Here is a 20,431-nt window from a genome sequence, read left to right as displayed (position 1 = left end):
CCGTCCCATTCTAGACTTAAAATGTCTCAACAAATTCCTCATGGTTCCATCTTTCAAGATGGAAACCATTCGTACGATTCTTCCATTGATTCAAGAAGGTCAGTTCATGACGACCATAGATCTAAAGGATGCATACTTGCATGTTCCCATTCACAGGGATCATCACAAATTCCTGAGGTTTGCCTTTCTCGACCAACACTTTCAGTTTGTGGCATTACCATTCGGCCTTGCCACGGCTCCTAGGATATTCTCAAAGGTCCTAGGAGCCCTCTTAGCGGTGGTCCTGTCCAGGGGGGATTACAGTGGCTCTCTACCTGGACGACATTCTGGTTTAGGCACCTTCCTTTCCTTAAGCAGCATCTTACACGGAGATGTTACTTTCCTTTCTCCGATCGCATGGGTGGAAAGTAAATTTGGAAAAGAGCTCCCTGATTCCTGTTACAAGGGTAGTTTTCCTAGGGACTATCATAGATTCTGTTCTGATGAAGATTTTCCTGACAGAGGCCAGAATAGCGAAGCTCCTATCCTCTTGTCGATCCCTGCAGGAGACGTCTCTCCCTTCAGTCGCCCAATGTATGGAATTAATTGGTCTGATGGTGGCCGCCATGGACATCGTCCCATTTGCTCGGTTTGCTTGGTCTTTGGTCTCAGGAGGAGTCCGAAATACCGATCAACATCTTGGAGTTGAGAGCAATTTACAACGCGCTGTTGGCTTGGCCACAGTTGGCTTTGAGCCAGTTCATCAGATTTCAATCGGACAACATAACTTCAGTGGCTTACATCAACCACCAGGGGGGAACACATAGTTCTCTAGCCATGAGGGAGGGGACTCGGATCATTCAGTGGGTGGAAGATCACTGTTGTTGCCTTTCTGCCATTCACATCCCAGGCGTAGACAATTGGGAAGACAGATATTCCATCCCTGGGAATGGGAACTCCATCCGGAGGTGTTCTCCAGGTAAGTCTCCAAATGGGGGAATCCAGAGTTGGATCTGATGGCGTCTCCACAAAATGCCAAGCTTCCGAAGTACGGTTCCAGATCGAGGGATCCTCAGGCCTGCCTAATAGATGCGTTGGCAGTCCCTTGGAACTTCAGAATGGCCTATCTGTTTCCTCTGTTTGCTCTACATTCTACGGGTGATCGCTCGCATAAAACAGGAAAGGGCATCAGTAATCCTAATTGCCCCGGCTTGGCCTTTATGGATCTGGTATGCGGATCTAGTGGAGATGTCGTCTCTACACCCATGGAGGTTACCTCTGAGGAAGGACCTTCTTCAGGGGCCTCTCATTTCTTTGAAGCTGACTGCTTGGAGATTGAACGCTTGATTCTATCTAAGAGCTACTTTTGGAGTAGGGTTAAGATTCCAAGAATTGTGTCTTTTCTCCAGGAGGGTCTGGAGAAAGGGTTATCTGTTAGCACTTTGAAGGGTCAAATTGTGGCCTTATCTGTGCTGTTGCATAAGCGTTTGGCAGATGTGCCAGATGTTCAATCTTTTTGTCAGGCCTTGGTCAGAATCAAGCCTGTGTTTAAACCTGTTGCTCCACTATGGAGTCTTAATCTTGTTCTTAAGGTTTTGCAGCAGCGCCTGTTTGAGCCAATGCATTCTGTAGATATTAAGTTACTATCCTGGAAGGTTTTGTTTATTTTGGTGATTTCTTCTGCACGGAGGGTATCTGAACTTTCCGCCTTGCCGTTTGATTCTCCTTATCTTATTTTTTATGCGCACTAAGTTGGGATTCCTTCCCAAAGTTGTTTCTACTAAGAATATTAATCAGAAGATTGTTGTTCCATCGCTTTGTCCGTAGCCTTCTTCGGATAAAGAACGTCTGTTGCATAATTTGGATGTGGTTCCTGCTCTTAAGTTCAATTTGGATGCGACTAAGGACTTTCACAAGTCTTCAGCTCTCTTTGTTTTTCTGGGAAGCGTAGAGCGACTGCGTCTACTCTTGCCTTTTGGTTGTGAAGTGTGATTTGCCTGTCGTATGAGTCTACTGGGAAGCAACCTCCAGAGAGAATTACGGCTCATTCTACCAGGGCTGTAGTCTCTTCTTGGGCTTTTAAAAATGAAGCTTCTATGGAGCAGATTTGCAAGGCTGCAACTTGGTCTTCTTTGCATACTTTTTCCAAAATTTACAGATTTGATACTTTTGCCTCAACTGAGGCGGCTTTTGGGAGAAAGGTTCTTCAAGCGGTTGTGCCTTCCATTTAGACATGCTTGTTCTTATCCCCACCTATTCATATGTGTCCTCTAGCTTGGGTATTGGTTCCCAACAGTAATTAAGATGAACCCGTGGACTCACCATATCTTTGGAAGAACTAAATTTATGCTTACCTGATAAATTTATTTCTTCAAGATATGTTAAGTCCACGGACGCACCCTTATTTTAATTTTTTTCCTTTTGACTAAACCTCAGACACCTCTGCACCTTGTGTTGCTTTCCTTTCTCCATTTACTTTCGGTCAAATGACTGGGGTTTATGGGCAGGTAAGTGATACATAACAGTTTTTACTGTGGTGCTCTTTGCATCCTCCTGCTGGCGAGGAGTGGTATTCCCAACAGTAATTAAGATGAACCCGTGGACTCACCATATATTTGGAAGAAAAAGTGTGGGAACTCACCAAGAATTTGACCCTCTCATAATGAATATTGTTTTATACACACATGCACACACTTACATACACACACACACTCTGTATTTATATAATCTATACACTCTGGACTCACCATATCTTGAAGAAATAAATTTATCAGGTAAGCATACATTTTGTTTTTTTTGTAGGACTTTACCCCTGGTTTTAAGCCTAAATCCTCTTCGCATTTCTATTATACAATGATTCCGTGCCAAGTATAGACTAATCTGTACACTAGAAATAAAGTTCCTTTTTTTTATTCCAGTTAATCTGCTAGTTCTTCAACTGTCCTATTTTAGTATATTATTTGACTGAAGACTTGAGATCCAACATTATTTTTGATTTCAGAATAACGTTTAATTGAGTCATTAATTGTAACCACATAGGTCATAATTGAAGAAGGATGTGTTTTTTTATTTTTTTAAATACTTTTTATTAGGGAAACACAGATATTCACCAGAAAAGCCCACATAGCTGACAAAACAATTACTCGTACAATTAAAAAATCAAAAGCGTCACAGCTATTTCAAAGGCATACATAATATGTTTAAAGGGATAGAAAAGTCAAAATTTAAACTTTCAAGAATCAGCTCATGCAGTTTTAAGACACTTTTTTTTACAATTGCTTCTGTTTTCAAATGTGCTTTGTTCTCTAGGTATTAATTGTTAAAAAATGAATACACACATATCCTTCACTAGTGGGAGCTAGCTGGTGAATTGTGCCAGCATACATATGGCTTGTGATTAGCTAACTAGATGTGTTCAGCCAGTACTGCAATGGATAACAAGAGAATGAAGCATATTTGATAATAAAAGTACATTTGTTCTATGTGAATCATGAATGAATTTTTTTGAGTTTCCTGACCCTTTAAGTTCCTTGTTTCAGACCATCAAGTTGTTTGTTTTTCTATGGGATATACCCATGTTTCCAATTGTAAAATTAAAACTATAAAACAACAAAACAAAAAGAACATAACTAAACAAAGGAGTTGTTAATACAATTTGCATAGCATATCACATAGTTTGTAAGAAATCAAATAGTATCTTGTACCACCCTATAAAGCTACACCCAAGTAAAGTTTGGAAATGTATGATGTAGGATACAAATACTGAAACCAGATTAACTGCATATAAAATATCTCACCTAGACCAGACTACCAGGCAACGTAGGAGATTTTATCACATATTTCCAGGTAGTGGCCACATATGGTCTCTTAGAAATGCTGTTAAAGTTAAATAAACAAAATGTTTTATTGTCCTCACTTGTGTGTTTAGAATAACTTTGCATACTAAGTGGGGGGAAGAACTGAACATGAGTGAAGTAAATTTTTCTGAATGAATGAATCATTTGCTACTGAGTAGCCAAATATATTATTAATATATATATATATATATATATATATATATCCTTACTTATACCTTGACAGGCCCTTAGAGGACGGCGAACGTGAGGTCGGTCCTGGAGGGTCAGGGATTATCTCCAGAGACGATTAGCACGGCGGAGTGAATACCTAAGTTATAAACAAGGCTACATAGGGTTATAGCCCGCACCAGGAGAGTCTGCCGCAATGGACCCTGCCAAACGACCCATCTCAACATCTATCCACCACCTTATCTCCTACAAGTCGCAACCGCGGTGCCACACTCAGGTCGGAACCCCTCCGGGGCGCTGGAGCCACCCAGGTTCGGGTGGAGGACACACCCAACTTAATGATCAGGAAGTTGTGGCTATGAGTGTGTCTTACCTAGACCGTACGGGTCGCCATCTTTATTGCCACGTGGACGCTCTCAGATCCTGACCGACCTGCAGCAGATCCTTGCTTACCACTGAAGTGATCACATGGCTCTTCGCAGCTCGGGAATCCATTTGTGGCAGATGGCTCTGACGGAGTCACAGGAGGTCTGGATCTGAGAGCCATGTCCTTGTCATTCTGAATGGCGCTGCCTGTTTGGGAAAGGCCCAGCTTTGCAGGAAACTCTGGGTGAGACTTATCCTTTTTCTGTTTGTTCCCATACACCATTACACCTTGCCCCCTCTAGCCACATTAAAAGACTCACTGGGGCTGTCCCCTATTATCCCTAGGTCTTTGGCTATACGCTTCTGGCTTTGACCACCTAGAGTTGCTGAACTACTCCCTAGCGAGTACTGACAACATTGTTTGCAACCACCCTCTAATAACTATGGGTGAGCCCTAGTTTCTGCTGGACTAAATTAACTACACCTTGGTGACCACTACCCACCACCTTACCAAGTGAAACTCTTAACTCTGCAAATTCAGCATACCTGGTCTGAACTGGTTGAACCTATATTCCAGTTTATTATCTCCTGCCATCACCCTTATTGTGATTTAGCCCATTGCAATATAGACACTTGGGTTGCTGATCCCTAATCAGCCCAGAACTGTTCCTGTCTTACTGTCAATATTGTCATCACATTTGCTGTTAAAGGCCATGCCCATTTTATTGTAGTGATTTGTCACTGCTAGTGTAAAACACATTATATTACTCTGTTGTTAGCTTTGCTCTAGCATTGTGAATTTATAGTAAACCCAACTTTGTGATTGATTGTTGGGGCCCTTCTTACACCTCCTCCTTTCCGGCCAAGCTTGTCGGGGTTGGTCACTTTGCCAATCCCTTTCCCCTTCCCTCGGATCGTTTTCCCTTTCCCTTGAGGTGTGAGAGGGTCTGCAGCGACCTATTATATTACAATACTGTAATTGATTGTGTGGTGTTAGCTGGTTTAAGACGTGCCACAGTGATGTAACCCCAATGTGTAGGCTGAGGCCGGCCCACTCGCATATATGTTTCATTATATATTCTAGCCTTATTCAGATAGTCATGCATAGGCCATTCTCATTTTTTTATTCAACACAGGTGAGACTGATCGAGGTATCTTTGTCACATCTCAAGGCTGACTACAACTTTATCAACAATGCCGCATACCTTGAGAAGGCATCCCAGAACTCCGGCAACTGTCAAAAAGACTGTACTTGACCACTTCACTCAACAGTCTAAAGACTCAGAACCAATCAGAAGGGCCGTAAGTGACTTAGATTCACAGGACGAGGGATCTCAATCCAGTACGCAGTCTACCGCCCACTTGCAACATTATATCACGGAAATCACTATGAAAAAAAATGTTAGCTGCGCAAACAAAATCTATCACTGCGGAGATCCAACGCAGGTCTGCAGAGCTTAGAAAGGACATTGCGGAGATTGGGGATAGAGTAGATACCTTAGAGAGGCAACATGATGACCTCACCATGGATCATTCAAATCTACTTTCATACACTGAGAACCTTGCGGATCAAATCACTTAACTAGAGCTAAAGCTTGTAGACATAGAGGACAGAGCTCGGAGAAATAATGTCCAATTTAGAGGTATACCAGAAAGTGTTGCGGCAGGTGATCTAAAATAATTTCACAAGTCTCTTTTCAAGGCTCTATTAGGCCCCCTGGAGGCTTCGTTACACACTATGAATTGAGCTCACAGAGCTCTGAGACCAAGGAGAATGTCATCAGATAGGCCTAGAAATGTGGTGGTATGTTTCCACAACTTTACCTTCAAAGACCGTCTCATGCGGGCCGCCTTTAACAAGCTAGCTTTCCAGACAATCTCAAAGACATCCAACTCTTACCGGACTTGTCTTCCTATACTCTGCAACAACGCAGGCTCTATATGCCCATAACCGCGTTGCTCAGAAGGGCTAACATCAAGTATAGGTGGGGCTACCCCACTAAGCTTATAGTGACAAAGGATAACCAAACCCATGTGGTGACATCCACATCCCAAGGCAACATTCTCCTAACTAACTGGGTTTTGCAAACAGAACGGGTGCCTCTGACAGTCGCCCATCCTACCAAACAGAGGGTCTCGGCCCAAGAATAGACTTTGAAGGAACAAAGACGAAAGTGTCAGAAATCCAGCCTCCTCAATCAGTCTCTGCAGCCTCAAGCCTTGCTGACCTGACAAGAAACCCTCCTCTTGTGAGGGAAAATTGAGATATGACTAACTATGTTACAAATGTATTCTTTATATTTTGTTTTTTAAGTTTAGTTAGATTTGCTAGTTACAGTGTTTTTCTTTGAGAGCGGGGCTGACTACTTCAGCTCCATTTCTTGCTTGCATTTTCTCTCCCCCCCCGAATCTAGAGCCCACGTTAGGGTTCAACACTGGTGGACTATTTCCACCAATATCTCCATCCCAGATACCTCCCCCCACCAAACATCAAGCCGCTAGGCAAATCCAAAGTCGACTTATAGTATAGTGTTACACATGTCCTCCCTCAAGTTCATAACTTACAATGTGAGAGGCCTGAACACTACTGGGAAGAGAAGTCTGCTAGCTAGATGTCTTAAATTCAATAAAGCAGATGTAGCGTTTCTCCAAGAAATGCATTTGTTAATAGATGGCCCGCCTACATCCATATCTAAAGAATTTCCAATCAAAATCGGCCCCTTTTTCTAAAAAAGCTAGAGGTGCAGCTTTACTGATTCATAAAAGAGTGGCATATTAACCAATCCACATTATCAGAGACCCTCATGCTAGATTCATTATCCTAATCTGTAATTTAGACCATATTACATACACCTTGGTCTCCATCTACCTTTCCGAATGTCCTTCAACTCACATACCTAAAAAAGATCTTATGTAAGGTTGATCAGGCTAAGCAGGGCAGGGTAATCTTGGCGGGCGATTTCAATATGGTCTGGGATAGCAAATTAGACAGGAAATCTAAAACCACTAATAGGAAGGCTGCTGTTTCTAATCATGTGAGTTTTCAATGTAGAGCCCTAATGGCACAATATGGCTACTATGATATTTGGAGGTCTTTCCGCTCATTGGATAAAGACTATACCCATTTCTCTCACCCTCATAACACTTATTCTAGGTTAGATTACTTTTTCTGCCACTCTGCCACTCTAGATTTAGTACAATTCACAAACATATCAATTTGCTCTTGGTCAGACCATGACCAAGTTCTACTAAACCTTCACACCACACATACGATTAGGACCAAATCAACTTGGAGGTTGTCCCACCATATTTTGTTGAATGTACTTTTCAGGGAGGAACTAAGGAATTAGATGCAATTGATTATACAGACAAACGACAACCCACAAATTTGAGATGATTTTATATGGGGGGCATTTAATGCCCCCATTCAGGGCTATTTTATAAGAAAACATGCATTTTTAAGGAAGCAAGCTGGCCTCTCCCTTTCCGAAGGCCATTGCAAACTACGGGACCTAGAGCATCAACATCACATCTCTACTTATTTAGATCTCAGAGATAAAATTTCAGAGCTTAGACAACATATAAGCCAATTAGAGTTCAAGAAAACCCAATCCCATCTATTCAAACTTAAACAACTCTTTTACTCAAAAAGCAACACTGCTAACACCATGTTGGCAAACAGATTGTGGCAGCATACTGGGGCCTCACGCATACACGCATTAAAACAAGGGGATGAAATTTCCAGGCTCCTTGCCCAGATTGGCTAAAAATGTAGTGAATATTACTCTGCCCTGTACAATATACAAAATCAGGAACCTATAAAACCAGCCTCTCCAGAGGTTGTATGCTCTTTCCTGGATTCATTTAAATTGCCGACCCTCAATAATGACCAGAGAAAGTCCTTATCTACTCCCTTTTCTATTCAAGAGGTCAAACAAGTAATTAAAAAATTAAAGCCCCAGGCCCGGATGGTTTCTCAGCAGTCTTTAATAAGTCGTATTCGCATGAAATCTCACCCCTCCTACTTAGATTCTTTAATTTGGCAAGCGAAGAGGGTAAATTCCAGAAAGTTTCTTGAGGCCTCCATCATAACAATCCCTAAACCAGATAAAGACCCTTCATCCTGTACTAATTATAATCCCATCTTGTTAATTAAAGTAGATATTAAGATATACTCAAATATTATAGCGAACAGGATTTCAAGGCTACTCCCTGATCTCATTGACCCTGACCAGGTAGGCTTTATTCCAGGTAGAGAGGGCCCAGATAACACCAGAAGATTGCTGAACATCCTGTTAGAATCCAAAAGGTTAAATAAGCCCTTGGCGGTCATCTCCCTGGATGCCGAGAAGGCGTTCGATCGGATTAGATGGGAATACCTGTGGAAGGTCTTGGAAAATCTTCAATTTCCTGAACACACAATACTGGCCATAAAGGCACTATATTCCAACCTCACGGCCTCTGTTAGAGGACTGGGATTCAATTCCCTGTCCTTCCCTATTTCCAATGGCACCTGACATGGCTGCCCCTTGTCCCCCTTGCTATTTTCCCTAGTGATAGAGCCCTTAGCAGCACAAATTAGGAGTGACAGTAAAGTTGAGGGAATCGCATTGCATGGCACGGTACACAAGGTTGCGCTGTTTGCTGATGACACTGCAATTTTACCCAGTAAATCATACCTGATGTTTTAAAGCATGTTATTCCAAACAATTTAGGAATGTTAGGTGATTTATGCCCTTTATGGATTAAAACCAGACTCTGCATCAACTATGTAATTTTCCATGGGAGTTTTGCCATGGATCCCCCTCCGGCATGCCACAGTCCATGTGTTAGTCCCCTTGAAACAACTTTTCCATCACTATTGTGGCCAGAAAGAGTCCCTGTGGGTTTTAAAATTCGCCTGCCTATAGAAGTCTATGGCGGTTCGCCCGTTCGCGAACAGTTGTGGAAGTTCGCGTTCGCCATTCGCGAACCCAAATTTTTATGTTCGCGACATCACTATTCCTCAACAATACCAATCATTTTGGCTGCTGTCGAGGTGCCACACTGTAAATAAAGTTAGTTTGCAAAGGCAAGTGGATGGCCTCACCTCAACATGTCGTGTAGTGATATATAAAATATCCCAGTCTCAAGATGGCCTACAATTCCTGCCAACTCTCGCAGCCTGTCTTCTCTGCTCTCAGGCAGCATGAACCAGGTTGTAACAATTAGCCAGTATAGGATGAACTGGTCTCCTGGCGATTCACTCAGCCACTAGGGCAAAATTTATAGTCTCTAGAGTCCAACAAATGGCGCGGATATCAGGTATGGCTTCTGCTCTGGGCCTCTGGTGGGAGGGACAAGATGTAAGTCTCCAGCTAATTCCTTTGTACTCTCCAGGAGCCCACAGGTCAGAACAGCCATTCAGCCAAGGATGCTCAGCTGGGCAAGTAGTTTCAGTGAAAGAAACCCTTATTTGGGGCCATAAAAATTATAACTTTGAGGGGAGCTTGTGTCAGGCATAGCTACCACCATTGCCCGCTCAACGGAAGTCCCAGAAGAGGGATGTAATTCGTTTTTTTGTTTTTTTTACCTAATCTTTATTTTAAATAGAGGGTTGGTTAGTAGAAAAAAACGCACTCTCAATATAATGCACTTTTTTTTCTAGTCTATAATGTTCTTGCAAATCTAAATTAAACTCATGGTTCAGATGACATTTTAAGAGACTTTTCAATTTACTTCTGTTGTCAAATTTACCTCATTCTCTTGGTATCTTTTGTTGAAAGTGTATATCTATGTAGTCTCATGAGCAGCCATGTACTATTGGGAGCTAGCTGCCTACACACATATGCCTTTTGTCGATAGCTAACCAGATGTGTTCAGCTAGGTCCAGGTAGTTCTTTACTACTGTGGAGCTGACCTTAACTATGTGTTTATTCATTTTGCAGTGGTTAAACACATTGATATATGCAAGCAATAGGTCAATAATTAGAGATTGAGGTACTCCCAAGATGCTGAGAAAAGTTCTATCATCACCCTAACCACAAAAGAGAGAAAAAAATGTTGTTTTAGAGTATCGTACAGTCTACATATAATCAAACATGAGTTCTAACACAAATGGATGCCAGTGATACTTTTTCATCATAATTTATCTTGTGGAATTCAGAATTCCCCCACAGCTGTGTATCTCTTAGGCTTGAGGCTGATAGAGGAACCAATTCTAGAGAGAAACTACACAAGTCCTGTGAATACTTAAGTCACAAGACTGGATGTGTAATATCTGTGACAGCAGCATAGTGTTTCATTGCTGCCCACAAAGGAAGTGCCGCATTTGTTTTTTTTTTCTTTACTTACTAATTTAAAAGCAGGATTTACAGAGAAGGAGAGAGAGGCGGGTGAACAGAATCTTGTGCTTGTTTTCATAAGATAATGATTTCAAAACTTTAGCAAAAGCTCCAAATCTGTTTAGCTAATTTGATGAATTTGTAATAAAAAATTAGATGTGCCTGATTTAACAATAAATAAATTGGCCGTTTCATGGGTATAGCTGTTATATCACAGGCTGAAATGGTCTATATGCTGAATGGTAGTGATGCTAAAAGGAGGCATGAGCCATTAACCTGCTGTGTTCCAAACCCATATAAATATGTGTATGTGTCTCTACGCCATTGTTTCTCCACCGCGGCCCTCAAGTACTCATAATGGGCAAGGTTTTCATTATTGCTGAACAAGAGCACAGGTGAAATAATCATCTGATGGTTGAGAGCAGATTAGTTACCATGGTTGCCATCATCTGATTATTTCGCCTGTGCTCTATTTCTTCTATTTTCTATTACTTGAGAACACTGCTCCAGGCAATTTGAACAGGGTCATTATTGTATAGTAGCCATGTGTGTTTGTTGGGTTATTGATTTTGCTAAATGTTTTTATTAGTGTGAAATTGGTTATTTTTAATATTAATTGGTCAAGTAGGAAACATTTGTTTCTGTATGGTGTTGTCTTCAAGGTAATCACAGAGGTAAAAAGTATATAACAGTGTTGGTTATCCAAAACTGGGGAATTTTATTTTTTTCCTGGTTGTGAGAGTCCATGACATTACTCTTGAGATTACATCAGCTGACCACCAGGAGGAGGCAAAGACACCCCCAATCCAGAGTTTAAGTATCCATCCTACTCCCAAATGTCATCTGAACCATTCTGCTAAGAAAAAATGTAACAACATTCTGTTCCTCAGTGGAGAGTTCCTGTAAGAGAGGGTACCAGGAATGATGTCTGGTACACAGACACGCCACAGGTGTCACTGGGAAGTTCCAAAGCCTTTTAATTAAAAGTTAAAGTGACAGCCAAGGAATAACTAAAAAAACACAGGTGATTTGTTCATAAAAAGGGAAAAATGCTTATGGGATTCTGAATCAAGGGAAATTTAAATGGTACAGAGAATTGTTATAGAAAAAAAAATAATGAATGTTTACTGTACCTTTTTTAAAAAGTTTTTAGTCCACAAATTTTACAGCATAAAATGAAAACAAAATCATGCTTAGAGGTTGCAGTTCCATTTTGCTTTGATTACTTTAATAACATCATGTTATGTTATCACAGTAATTACTATAACTGGTCATGCTTCTAAAATGGAGAGTCTGTTTTGTTACAGAGTGAGGTGAGCCCTAGGGCACGCATATGTGAAGTTCTTGGAATTCTTCTTTGCTATCAAGGTTTTAAGGCACTAGTTGATATGCTCCAGTAGCCAAGGTTTTTGAAGCATAAAACCAAAGTGTTGTTGAAGGGTTTGCTTCTATAAGAGTATAAGCTAACCCCTCTTTGTGCACGTGTATGTTTAACCAGCAACACTTCCCTCATTTACAAGTGCAAGCAGAAGTTCTTGTTTTAAAATAGAAACTCAGACAATTGCAACAAGTGATAGTGATTGCTGAGTGTTTTTTTTTTCTCTTGCAGAGGGGACAATGCAATGCCGTACTGGTAAGCCTTTATGTCTGTAGCCACCTATCACCAGCTAGCTCCCAATAATTTAATGTTGCTCCTGAGACTACCTAGGTATTTTTTTTTAAGCAAAGGATACCAAAAGCATAAAGTATATTTTATAATTAAATTAAATTAAAAACTACAAAAGTTTTTATTTTTTTACTTTCATGTCCCTTTAAGAAACATCAGTGAATTGTTTATAGTTTAACAAAAAAAAACCTGCAAACCCTTAAAGTGGCTGTGGGTAAAGCCCAAAATAAGATCATATTTTGGGCTTTACCCGGGTAATCCTAGGGTTACCCAAATACTTTTGGATAAAGCTAATAAAATCACAATGGGCTTTACCCGGGTAATGCTAGGAAAATACACCAACAGTAAATGAAACATTTTTATTTTGGATTACACAAACACTTTTAGAAACATTTTATAAACTTTTAGAAACATTTTTATATTTCATATGTGGATTTTTCATATGTTTTGTACCATGTTTTGTTATTTCATATGTGGATTTTTCATATGTTTTGTACCATGTTTTGTTATTTCATATGTGGATTTTTCATATGTTTTGTACCATGTTTTGTTATTTCATATGTGGATTTTTCATATGTTTTGTACCATGTTTTGTTATTTCATATGTGGATTTTTCATATGTTTTGTACCATGTTTTTTTACAACAACAGGAAATGAAACATTTTTGTGTTATTGTTTTCTTAGACAGGCCGGACTGTCTGTCGCACATGCATTCTGTCCGAGAAACTTTAAAAGCACGTTGAGGGGGGTGGGACCCATGGTTAGGTTCCCACCCCCCACGACATGCTTTTAAAGGTTCTCGGACAGACTGGACTGTTATCCGACGGACATTGGTCTGTCAGATTATTATCTGTCACACACGCATTCTGTCCAAGTAACTTTAAATGCACGTCATGGGGGTGGGACCTATGGTTAGGTTCCCAGAGACATTTGCGGCGCCCGAGGCTCTGATTAGAACAGAACTCTCTGGAGCATATCTGCCCTCGGTCATTAATGCATGATCTTATCTGATTGGTTGTGCATCCAGTGACCTCACAGAGACATGGACCAATCAGATCATGCATTAACGGCTGAGGGCAGATACACTCCAGAGAGTTCTGTTCTAACCTCTGGGAACCTAACCATGGGTCCCCACTCCCCACAACGTGCTTTTAAAGTTTCTCGGACATAATGCGTGTGCGACAGTCTGGTCTATCTAAGAACACAAAAATGTTTAATTTCCTGTTGTAAAAAAACATGGTAGAAAACATTTTATTTTGAAAAATAAAAATGTTTAATTTTGAAAAAATAAAAATGTTTAATTTTGACAAATAAAAATGTTTAATGAATAAAAATGTTTCATGTTGTTGTAACAAAACATGCTACAAAACATATGAAAAATCCACATATGAAATATAAAAATCTTAATTTCCTGTTGTAACAAAAGCACTGTACAAAACAAGTGTACAAAACTTCTTTGATTATGTAACAAAAGTATTAGACAACGGAGGAGCAGTTGATGTAGCATATCTAGATTTCAGCAAAGCATTTGACACCGTCCCACACAATAAACTTATTCACAAACTATATCTCCTTGGTCTAGATTCAAAAATTGTGAACTGGGTGGAATGCTGGCTTAAGGACAGAAAACAAAGTGTCTTAGTAAATGGAGTTCATTCAGCAGAGGGGGCTGTTACTAGTGGTGTTCCTCAGGGGTCAGTTCTGGGGCCTGTTTTGTTTAACATATTTATCTGCGATATCAGCAAAGGGCTACAGGGGAAAGTATGTCTCTTTGCAGATGATACAAAAATTTGCAACAGAGTGGATGTTCCAGGGGGGGTAGACAAAATGAGAAGTGATATACAACAATTGGAGGATTGGACAAATGACTGGGGTCTAAAGTTTAACACAGCAAAGTGTAAAATAATGCATTTAGGGAAGAAAAATCCAAATGTTAATTACAGACTCAATGACACTTTACTGACTGTTACAGACGAGGAACAGGACTTGGGAATTATTATTTCAGATGATTTAAAACTTAGTAAACAATGTAGTAATGCAGCGAGTAAAGCTAGCAGAATGCTTGGATGTATTGGTAGAGGTATTTGCAGCAGAAATAGTAAGGTTCTTATGCCACTTTATAGATCATTAGTTAGGCCTCATCTTGAGTATTGTGTGCAGTTCTGGAGACCATATCTTCAGAAGGATATTAACAAACTTGAATCTGTGCAAAGGAGGGCTACCAAAATGGTACATGGTCTAAAAAATAAAACTTACCAGGATAGGCTCAATGACCTAAATATGTATAGCTTAGAGGAGAGAAGGGAAAGAGGTGATATGATAGCAACTTTCAAGTACATTAAAGGGTTTAGTAAAACTGAGGCTGTGGGTATTTTACATAAAATGGAAAATTCAAGAACAAGGGGTCATGAGCTCAAGCTAAAGGGTAGTAGATTCAGAAGTAATTTGAGGAAGCACTTCTTTACAGAAAGAGTGATTGATTTATGGAATAAACTTCCTCAAGAGGTAGTAGCAACAAACACTGTGGGGGACTTTAAAAATGCATGGGACAAGCATAGGGCTATCCTACGAACTAGATAAGTTTATACTGTTAGGTAAGGTCGGGCAGACTTGCTGGGCCTATGGCTCTTATCTGACGTCAATATCTATGTTTCTATGTTTCTAAGTGTTTGTGTAATCCAAAATAAAAATGTTTCATTTACTGTTGGTGTGTTTTCCTAGCATTGCCCGGGTTAAGCCAATTGTATGATCTTATTAGCTTTATCCAGAAGCTTTTGGGTATTCCTAGGATTATCCGGGTAAAGCCCAAAATATGATCTTATTTTAGGCTTTACCCACAGCCACATAGCCATTTCTGACTTTACCCGTGACTTACAATATATATATATTCTCTCTGATGAAGCGCATGTGAGCATGCGCGAAACGCGTCAGATCTAGCACCCCTTGCACACCTGTGTTAGTGCTACTCACCTTTTGTATATCAAATAAAGTCACCTGGCTTCAAGTTCCTGAGTCCTCGCCTTTCTTCCTGTATCCTATATATATATATATATATATCTCAAAATAACATAGGTTTCCAGCAGAGCGCACACATATTACCGCTATCAATCCTCTTCCGGCACAATAGAGAGTGGGGTGCTGTCAGCTGCTTAGTGAAAAGCTGCCTCCATTGGTGTCACAAAAACCACAAAGTAACAAATATCCAAAATGTAGCAGGCAACACTGTAATGTAAGTAATAAAGTCCATCTTTATTGAAAACTTTTAAAAAAGTTTGCTTTTTAAAGTGAATGTAAAGTTTCATGAAAGAGTGCCCAGTTTTTAAAAATATATTAAAAACAGGGGCAATTTCATTTATGAAACTTTACATTGCAGTTTTTTTTTTTTAAATACCTTTTTCTTTAGCAAACGCAGACCGCGATCCTCCGCCCACAGCTCCTACTTACCTCATCAATGACGAAACCGGCTTCCTCCAATCATGATGTGCACCCCAGATTGTCCATCTCGTGAGGCCACGCTGTGATTGGGGGAAGTTGGTTTCGTCATTGAAGTGCTAAGCACAGAGGAGCTGCGGGCGGAGGATCGCTGTCTGTGTTTGCTAAAGAAAAAGGTAAGTATTTTTTTTAAAAATTTTGCAGTGTAAAGTTTCATAAATGAAAGTGCCCCTGTAACACAACTGCTTGGAGTGTTGCCTGCTACATTTTGGATATTATTTATTTATTTATATATATATATATATATATATATATATATTTATATATATATATATATATATTCTACCAAAATACTATCAGATTTATGTAGAAATATGTATTTATGAAAAAATAGAACATATTCTGCTATGTGAAATTTTACAATTTTCATGTCTGGTAAGCGCACTTGAGAATATGCAATTAGTTTTTTAGCACGAGTGGGGTTGCTTTATAAAAAACTGACTTTTGTCATATTTACCTGTGGGTTTCTTTCTCATGTGAGCATGTAGTTTTATCACACTCCCTGTGAATTTCCTCCAACAGTGCAATTTCCCTTGCTCTTTCACACAGGAAGTCCTATATTTTGCTGCTATTTGTGGAATTCTTAAAGGTTTATATATTGAGCAATATGAATAAAAAAAAATTCTCGATGAGGTTGCTACACTATATTCTTTGGCTGTTCAAGATTTCCATTTTTATTTTTATCCTCAGCTCTGTACTCTGGGGATAAAATATTTTTATCAGAGACATTGCATCATTGTTTTGCTTTGGCCCATCTAATAGAGTATATTACAATTATTTTGATTCCTGAGAAATAAATATGTCTTTGGAGAATGGTTGTAAATGTTATTGTCAGGCCTATGGAAGGCCGTCCTTGTCAACTAGAGCTGATTTAAAGTTGTTCCCTGTCAGCCACTGATCAACAGGCATTAAAGGGACATCATTAAACACATCTTGCTTTTGTGTAAACATTTTCGCTTTTTTCCCCACCAAGGGAGGGCAAAAAGCAAATTGTGTAACCTAGGTTTCATTCTAAATGCTGCAAATTGCCTAACCCAGCTAATTGATTTGAAGTATTCTAGATTACAGAATTTGCTTGGGATAAGCACAATTTTTACACAAATGCAAGAAGTCTTTAATGTTCCTGTAACGTCTTAGAAAAAAAAATGAAACTATTCCTGCTCTTCAATCTGAATTATTATATTTTGTCCTCAGTTGTCAGTCTAACTGACTTTCTAAGATAATACATGTGGTAAAGGGGATGTTAGCAGAAAGGTGTGATAAAGATGGCTATCTGTGTGGATGGTGGCGACCGTGGCGTATGTGTGGTGAAAATGGGAGTTATCTTTTTGAACTGGGGATGGTCGTTTGGATTTTACAGGTGATGCTTGCACAGATGGTACGAGGAATTCATGTGCAGATGGTATGTGGGAATGCTATGGCAGGTGTATTGTCAGATTGTACAGCGGATGCATGCACAGATGATTTGTGGGGTGCAAGTGCAGATGGTACAGGGGATTTTGCAGGCGATAAATGTGCAGATGGTACAGGGGAGTGTAAAAGCAGATGATAAAATGATGATGAGTACTGTAGTTTATAATTATTTTGGATTCATGTCACACTTAGGGCTCTATTTAACAAGCTCCGTATTGAGCTTGATGGCCCCTGTTTCTGGCGAGTCTTCAGACTCGCCAGAAACAGCAGTTATGAAGAAGCGGTCACAAAGACCGCTGCTCCATAACCCTGTCCGCCTGCTCTGAGCAGGTGGACACACATCGCCACAATACAACCCAATCGAGTACGATCGGGTTGATTGACACCCCCCTGCTGGCGGCCCATTGGCCGCGAGTCTTCAGGGGGCGGCGTTGCACCAGCAGCTCTTGTGAGCTGCTGATGCAATGCTGAATACGGCGAGCATATTGCTCGCCGTATTCAGCGAGGTCTGGCGGACATGATCCGCAGTGTCGGATCAGGTCCGCCAGACCTTGATAAATATGCCCCTTAGTGTATACAGTATGTGACAGCAAGGGCTATGTTGACATTGTAGATGTTTGTTTTAATAAAATGTAGACGCCTATGTCAGTATAGATTATATTAATGAAGGCTTAGGAGAATGAAGTAGCCTTAGTCCTTTGAATTGAAGTGTTTGTAAACGATAATAGATGGTCAGTGATAATCAAGAAAATGAAGAGGCTTAAAGGGACAGTTTACTCCATAATTGTTATTATTTAAAAAGATAGATAATCCCTTACCCATTCCCCAGTTTTGCATAACCAACACGGTTATATTAATATACTTTTTACCTATGTGATTACCTTGTATTCTGCAGACTGCTCCCTTATTTCAGTTCTTTTGACAGACTTGTATTTTAGCCAATCAGTGCTGAATTATAAATAACAATACGGAGTGAGCACAATGTTATCTATAGGGCACACATGAACTAGCGTTGTCTAGCTGTGAAAAGCTGTTCAAAATGCACTGAGATAAGAGGTGGCCTTCAAGGGCTTAGAAATATGCATATACGTTTAGCTTTCAACAAAGAATACAAAGAGAACAAAACAATTTTGATGATAAAAGTAAATTGAAAAGTTGTTTAATATTGCATGCCCTATCTGAATCATCAAAGTTTAATTTTAACTAGACTGTCCCTTTAAATTTATATTTTAATTCTCACTCAGCCTGCATTATAGAGGAAGGGAATGGCGATCATGAGAAGTTTTATCCAGCTATGATTGGATGAATCTGTGGGTATGATAAGCATTTGTTTATAAACATCTGGGGTTATCATAGAAATGTCTTTTAGACCATATTTAAAGCTTGGTAGTGTAGATAATATAATGTTATGTGTGAATGTGATGGAAGTTAAATGAGTCTGAAATGAAGATATATGGGTATTGGTGTAGAAGGTTTGGCTTGTAAATGGATTGTCATAACTAGAATGGATATAACTCATATAATTTGATGGCCTATATATTAATGACAGGAAGATATATATAAATAAATATGTATATAGATAGATATAGTTAGGATAAATATAATGGGTATTTTGTGTAGGTATGAAAAAGTAAACCGTGTAGGGCAATGAGGGTATGATTTTGTTGGAATATACACTATGAAAGAATTGAGAGGTGATCTAGTCCATGCATGGGTGATTATCATAGAAGGGTCTGTAAGGATATAATAGGATAGTCTATGATAGCTGGCCTATGTCTATATAATGCAAATAGCTGTGAGCTTTGTGTGTGCACATAACATATGTTTACTCTATACAGAGCTAAAGACAAGTGTCCGCAGCTAAGATTTTATTGGGTAAAACAGTGCGAGTTATAAAGATCTATAACATTTTTTATTTTTATTTCTCTTTAGAGTGGTAAATGCAGGAAAAAGCCAACACAATGAAGACCAAGCGTGCTGTGAATTTGTGACTGTGGAAAAAAGAGATGGTAAACTTAGTGACCACCATAAGGAATGGCCGAGCACTGACAGGACAGCAAAGCCTGAACCACAAACCGTACATAAGGTTAGCGATATATATTAAAAATGACCCAAAATGGCTATTATAGATGTATTAATTTTTTTTTTTAGAGAAGCCATAAACCATGAGGAACATCCAGGAGCGAGACATTGTAGTACAAAAACGTGTTAGTGCGTGTAATGTTTGCACTAATGACATGAAACTCTATGGGATAGATTATAAGTGGAGCGCAACAGATAGCACAGAGTACATTATATTTAGCGCGGCCCTGCACAAAGGTATTACAAGTGGATGGTAATAAAGGTTTACCAGAGAATCTTACCAGGACCAACATTTTTTTTTCTCAGCGTGCCCTATACTTTGAATGGTTAGCGCAGTGTTTGCTGTTTCTGCTCATATTACAAATGGTCAGTTAAAGGGACAGTAAACACCTTGAGATTTTTATATAAACTGTTTAGTTACGCGTAATGAAAAAAACTTTGCAATATACTTTCATTATTTATTTTTCCTCCTTTTCATGTAATTTAAAGGGACAGTCTACACCAGAATTGTTATTGTTTTTAAAGAAAGATAATCCCTTTATTACCAATTCCCCAGTTTTGCATAACCAATACAGTTATTTTATTATACTTTTTACCGCTGTGATTACCTTGTATCTAAGCCTTTGCAGACTGCCCCCTTATTTCAGTTCTTTTGACAGACTTGCATTTAGCCAATCAGTGCTCTCTCGTTTGTAACTCCACAGGTGTGGTCACAATGTTATTTGTATGACACACATGAACTAACACCCTCTAGCTGTGAAAAACTGCCAAATGCATTGAAATAAGGGGCAGCCTCAAGGGCTTAGAAATTAGCATATGAGCCTACCTAGGTTTAGCTTTCAACAAAGAATACCAAGAGAACAAAGCAAATTTGATGATAAAAGTGAATTGAAAAGTTGTTTAAAATTACGAGCCCTATCTGAATCATGCAAGTTTAATTTTGACTAGACTGTCCTTTTAACTATGACAATTGAGTATTTTCTTAATTGAAATGCACCCTAATGACTTCTCAAATCTAACCCTGCCACATTTATTTTCCTAAGTGGCTTTAACTAATAAGAACTGCAAAACAAATTTTACCTACA

At 39.5% G+C, this 20,431-nt stretch overlaps 1 protein-coding gene across 1 annotated transcript in view; it reads left to right on the top strand.

Annotated features, from left to right (window-relative positions):
- LOC128653401 (protein phosphatase 1H) overlaps positions 1 to 20,431 on the top strand; it is a 149,614-nt gene that overhangs the window by 31,143 nt on the left and 98,040 nt on the right. The window contains exon 2 of the mRNA XM_053706652.1: positions 19,197 to 19,350. Within this exon, the coding sequence (XP_053562627.1) occupies positions 19,197 to 19,350 (154 nt within the window). The remainder of the gene's footprint in view (positions 1 to 19,196; positions 19,351 to 20,431) is intronic.

The sequence above is a fragment of the Bombina bombina genome, chromosome 3 (genome assembly GCF_027579735.1).
Source record: "Bombina bombina isolate aBomBom1 chromosome 3, aBomBom1.pri, whole genome shotgun sequence".
Lineage (NCBI taxonomy): Eukaryota > Metazoa > Chordata > Amphibia > Anura > Bombinatoridae > Bombina > Bombina bombina.
This window is presented reverse-complemented; position numbering and strand designations above follow the sequence as displayed.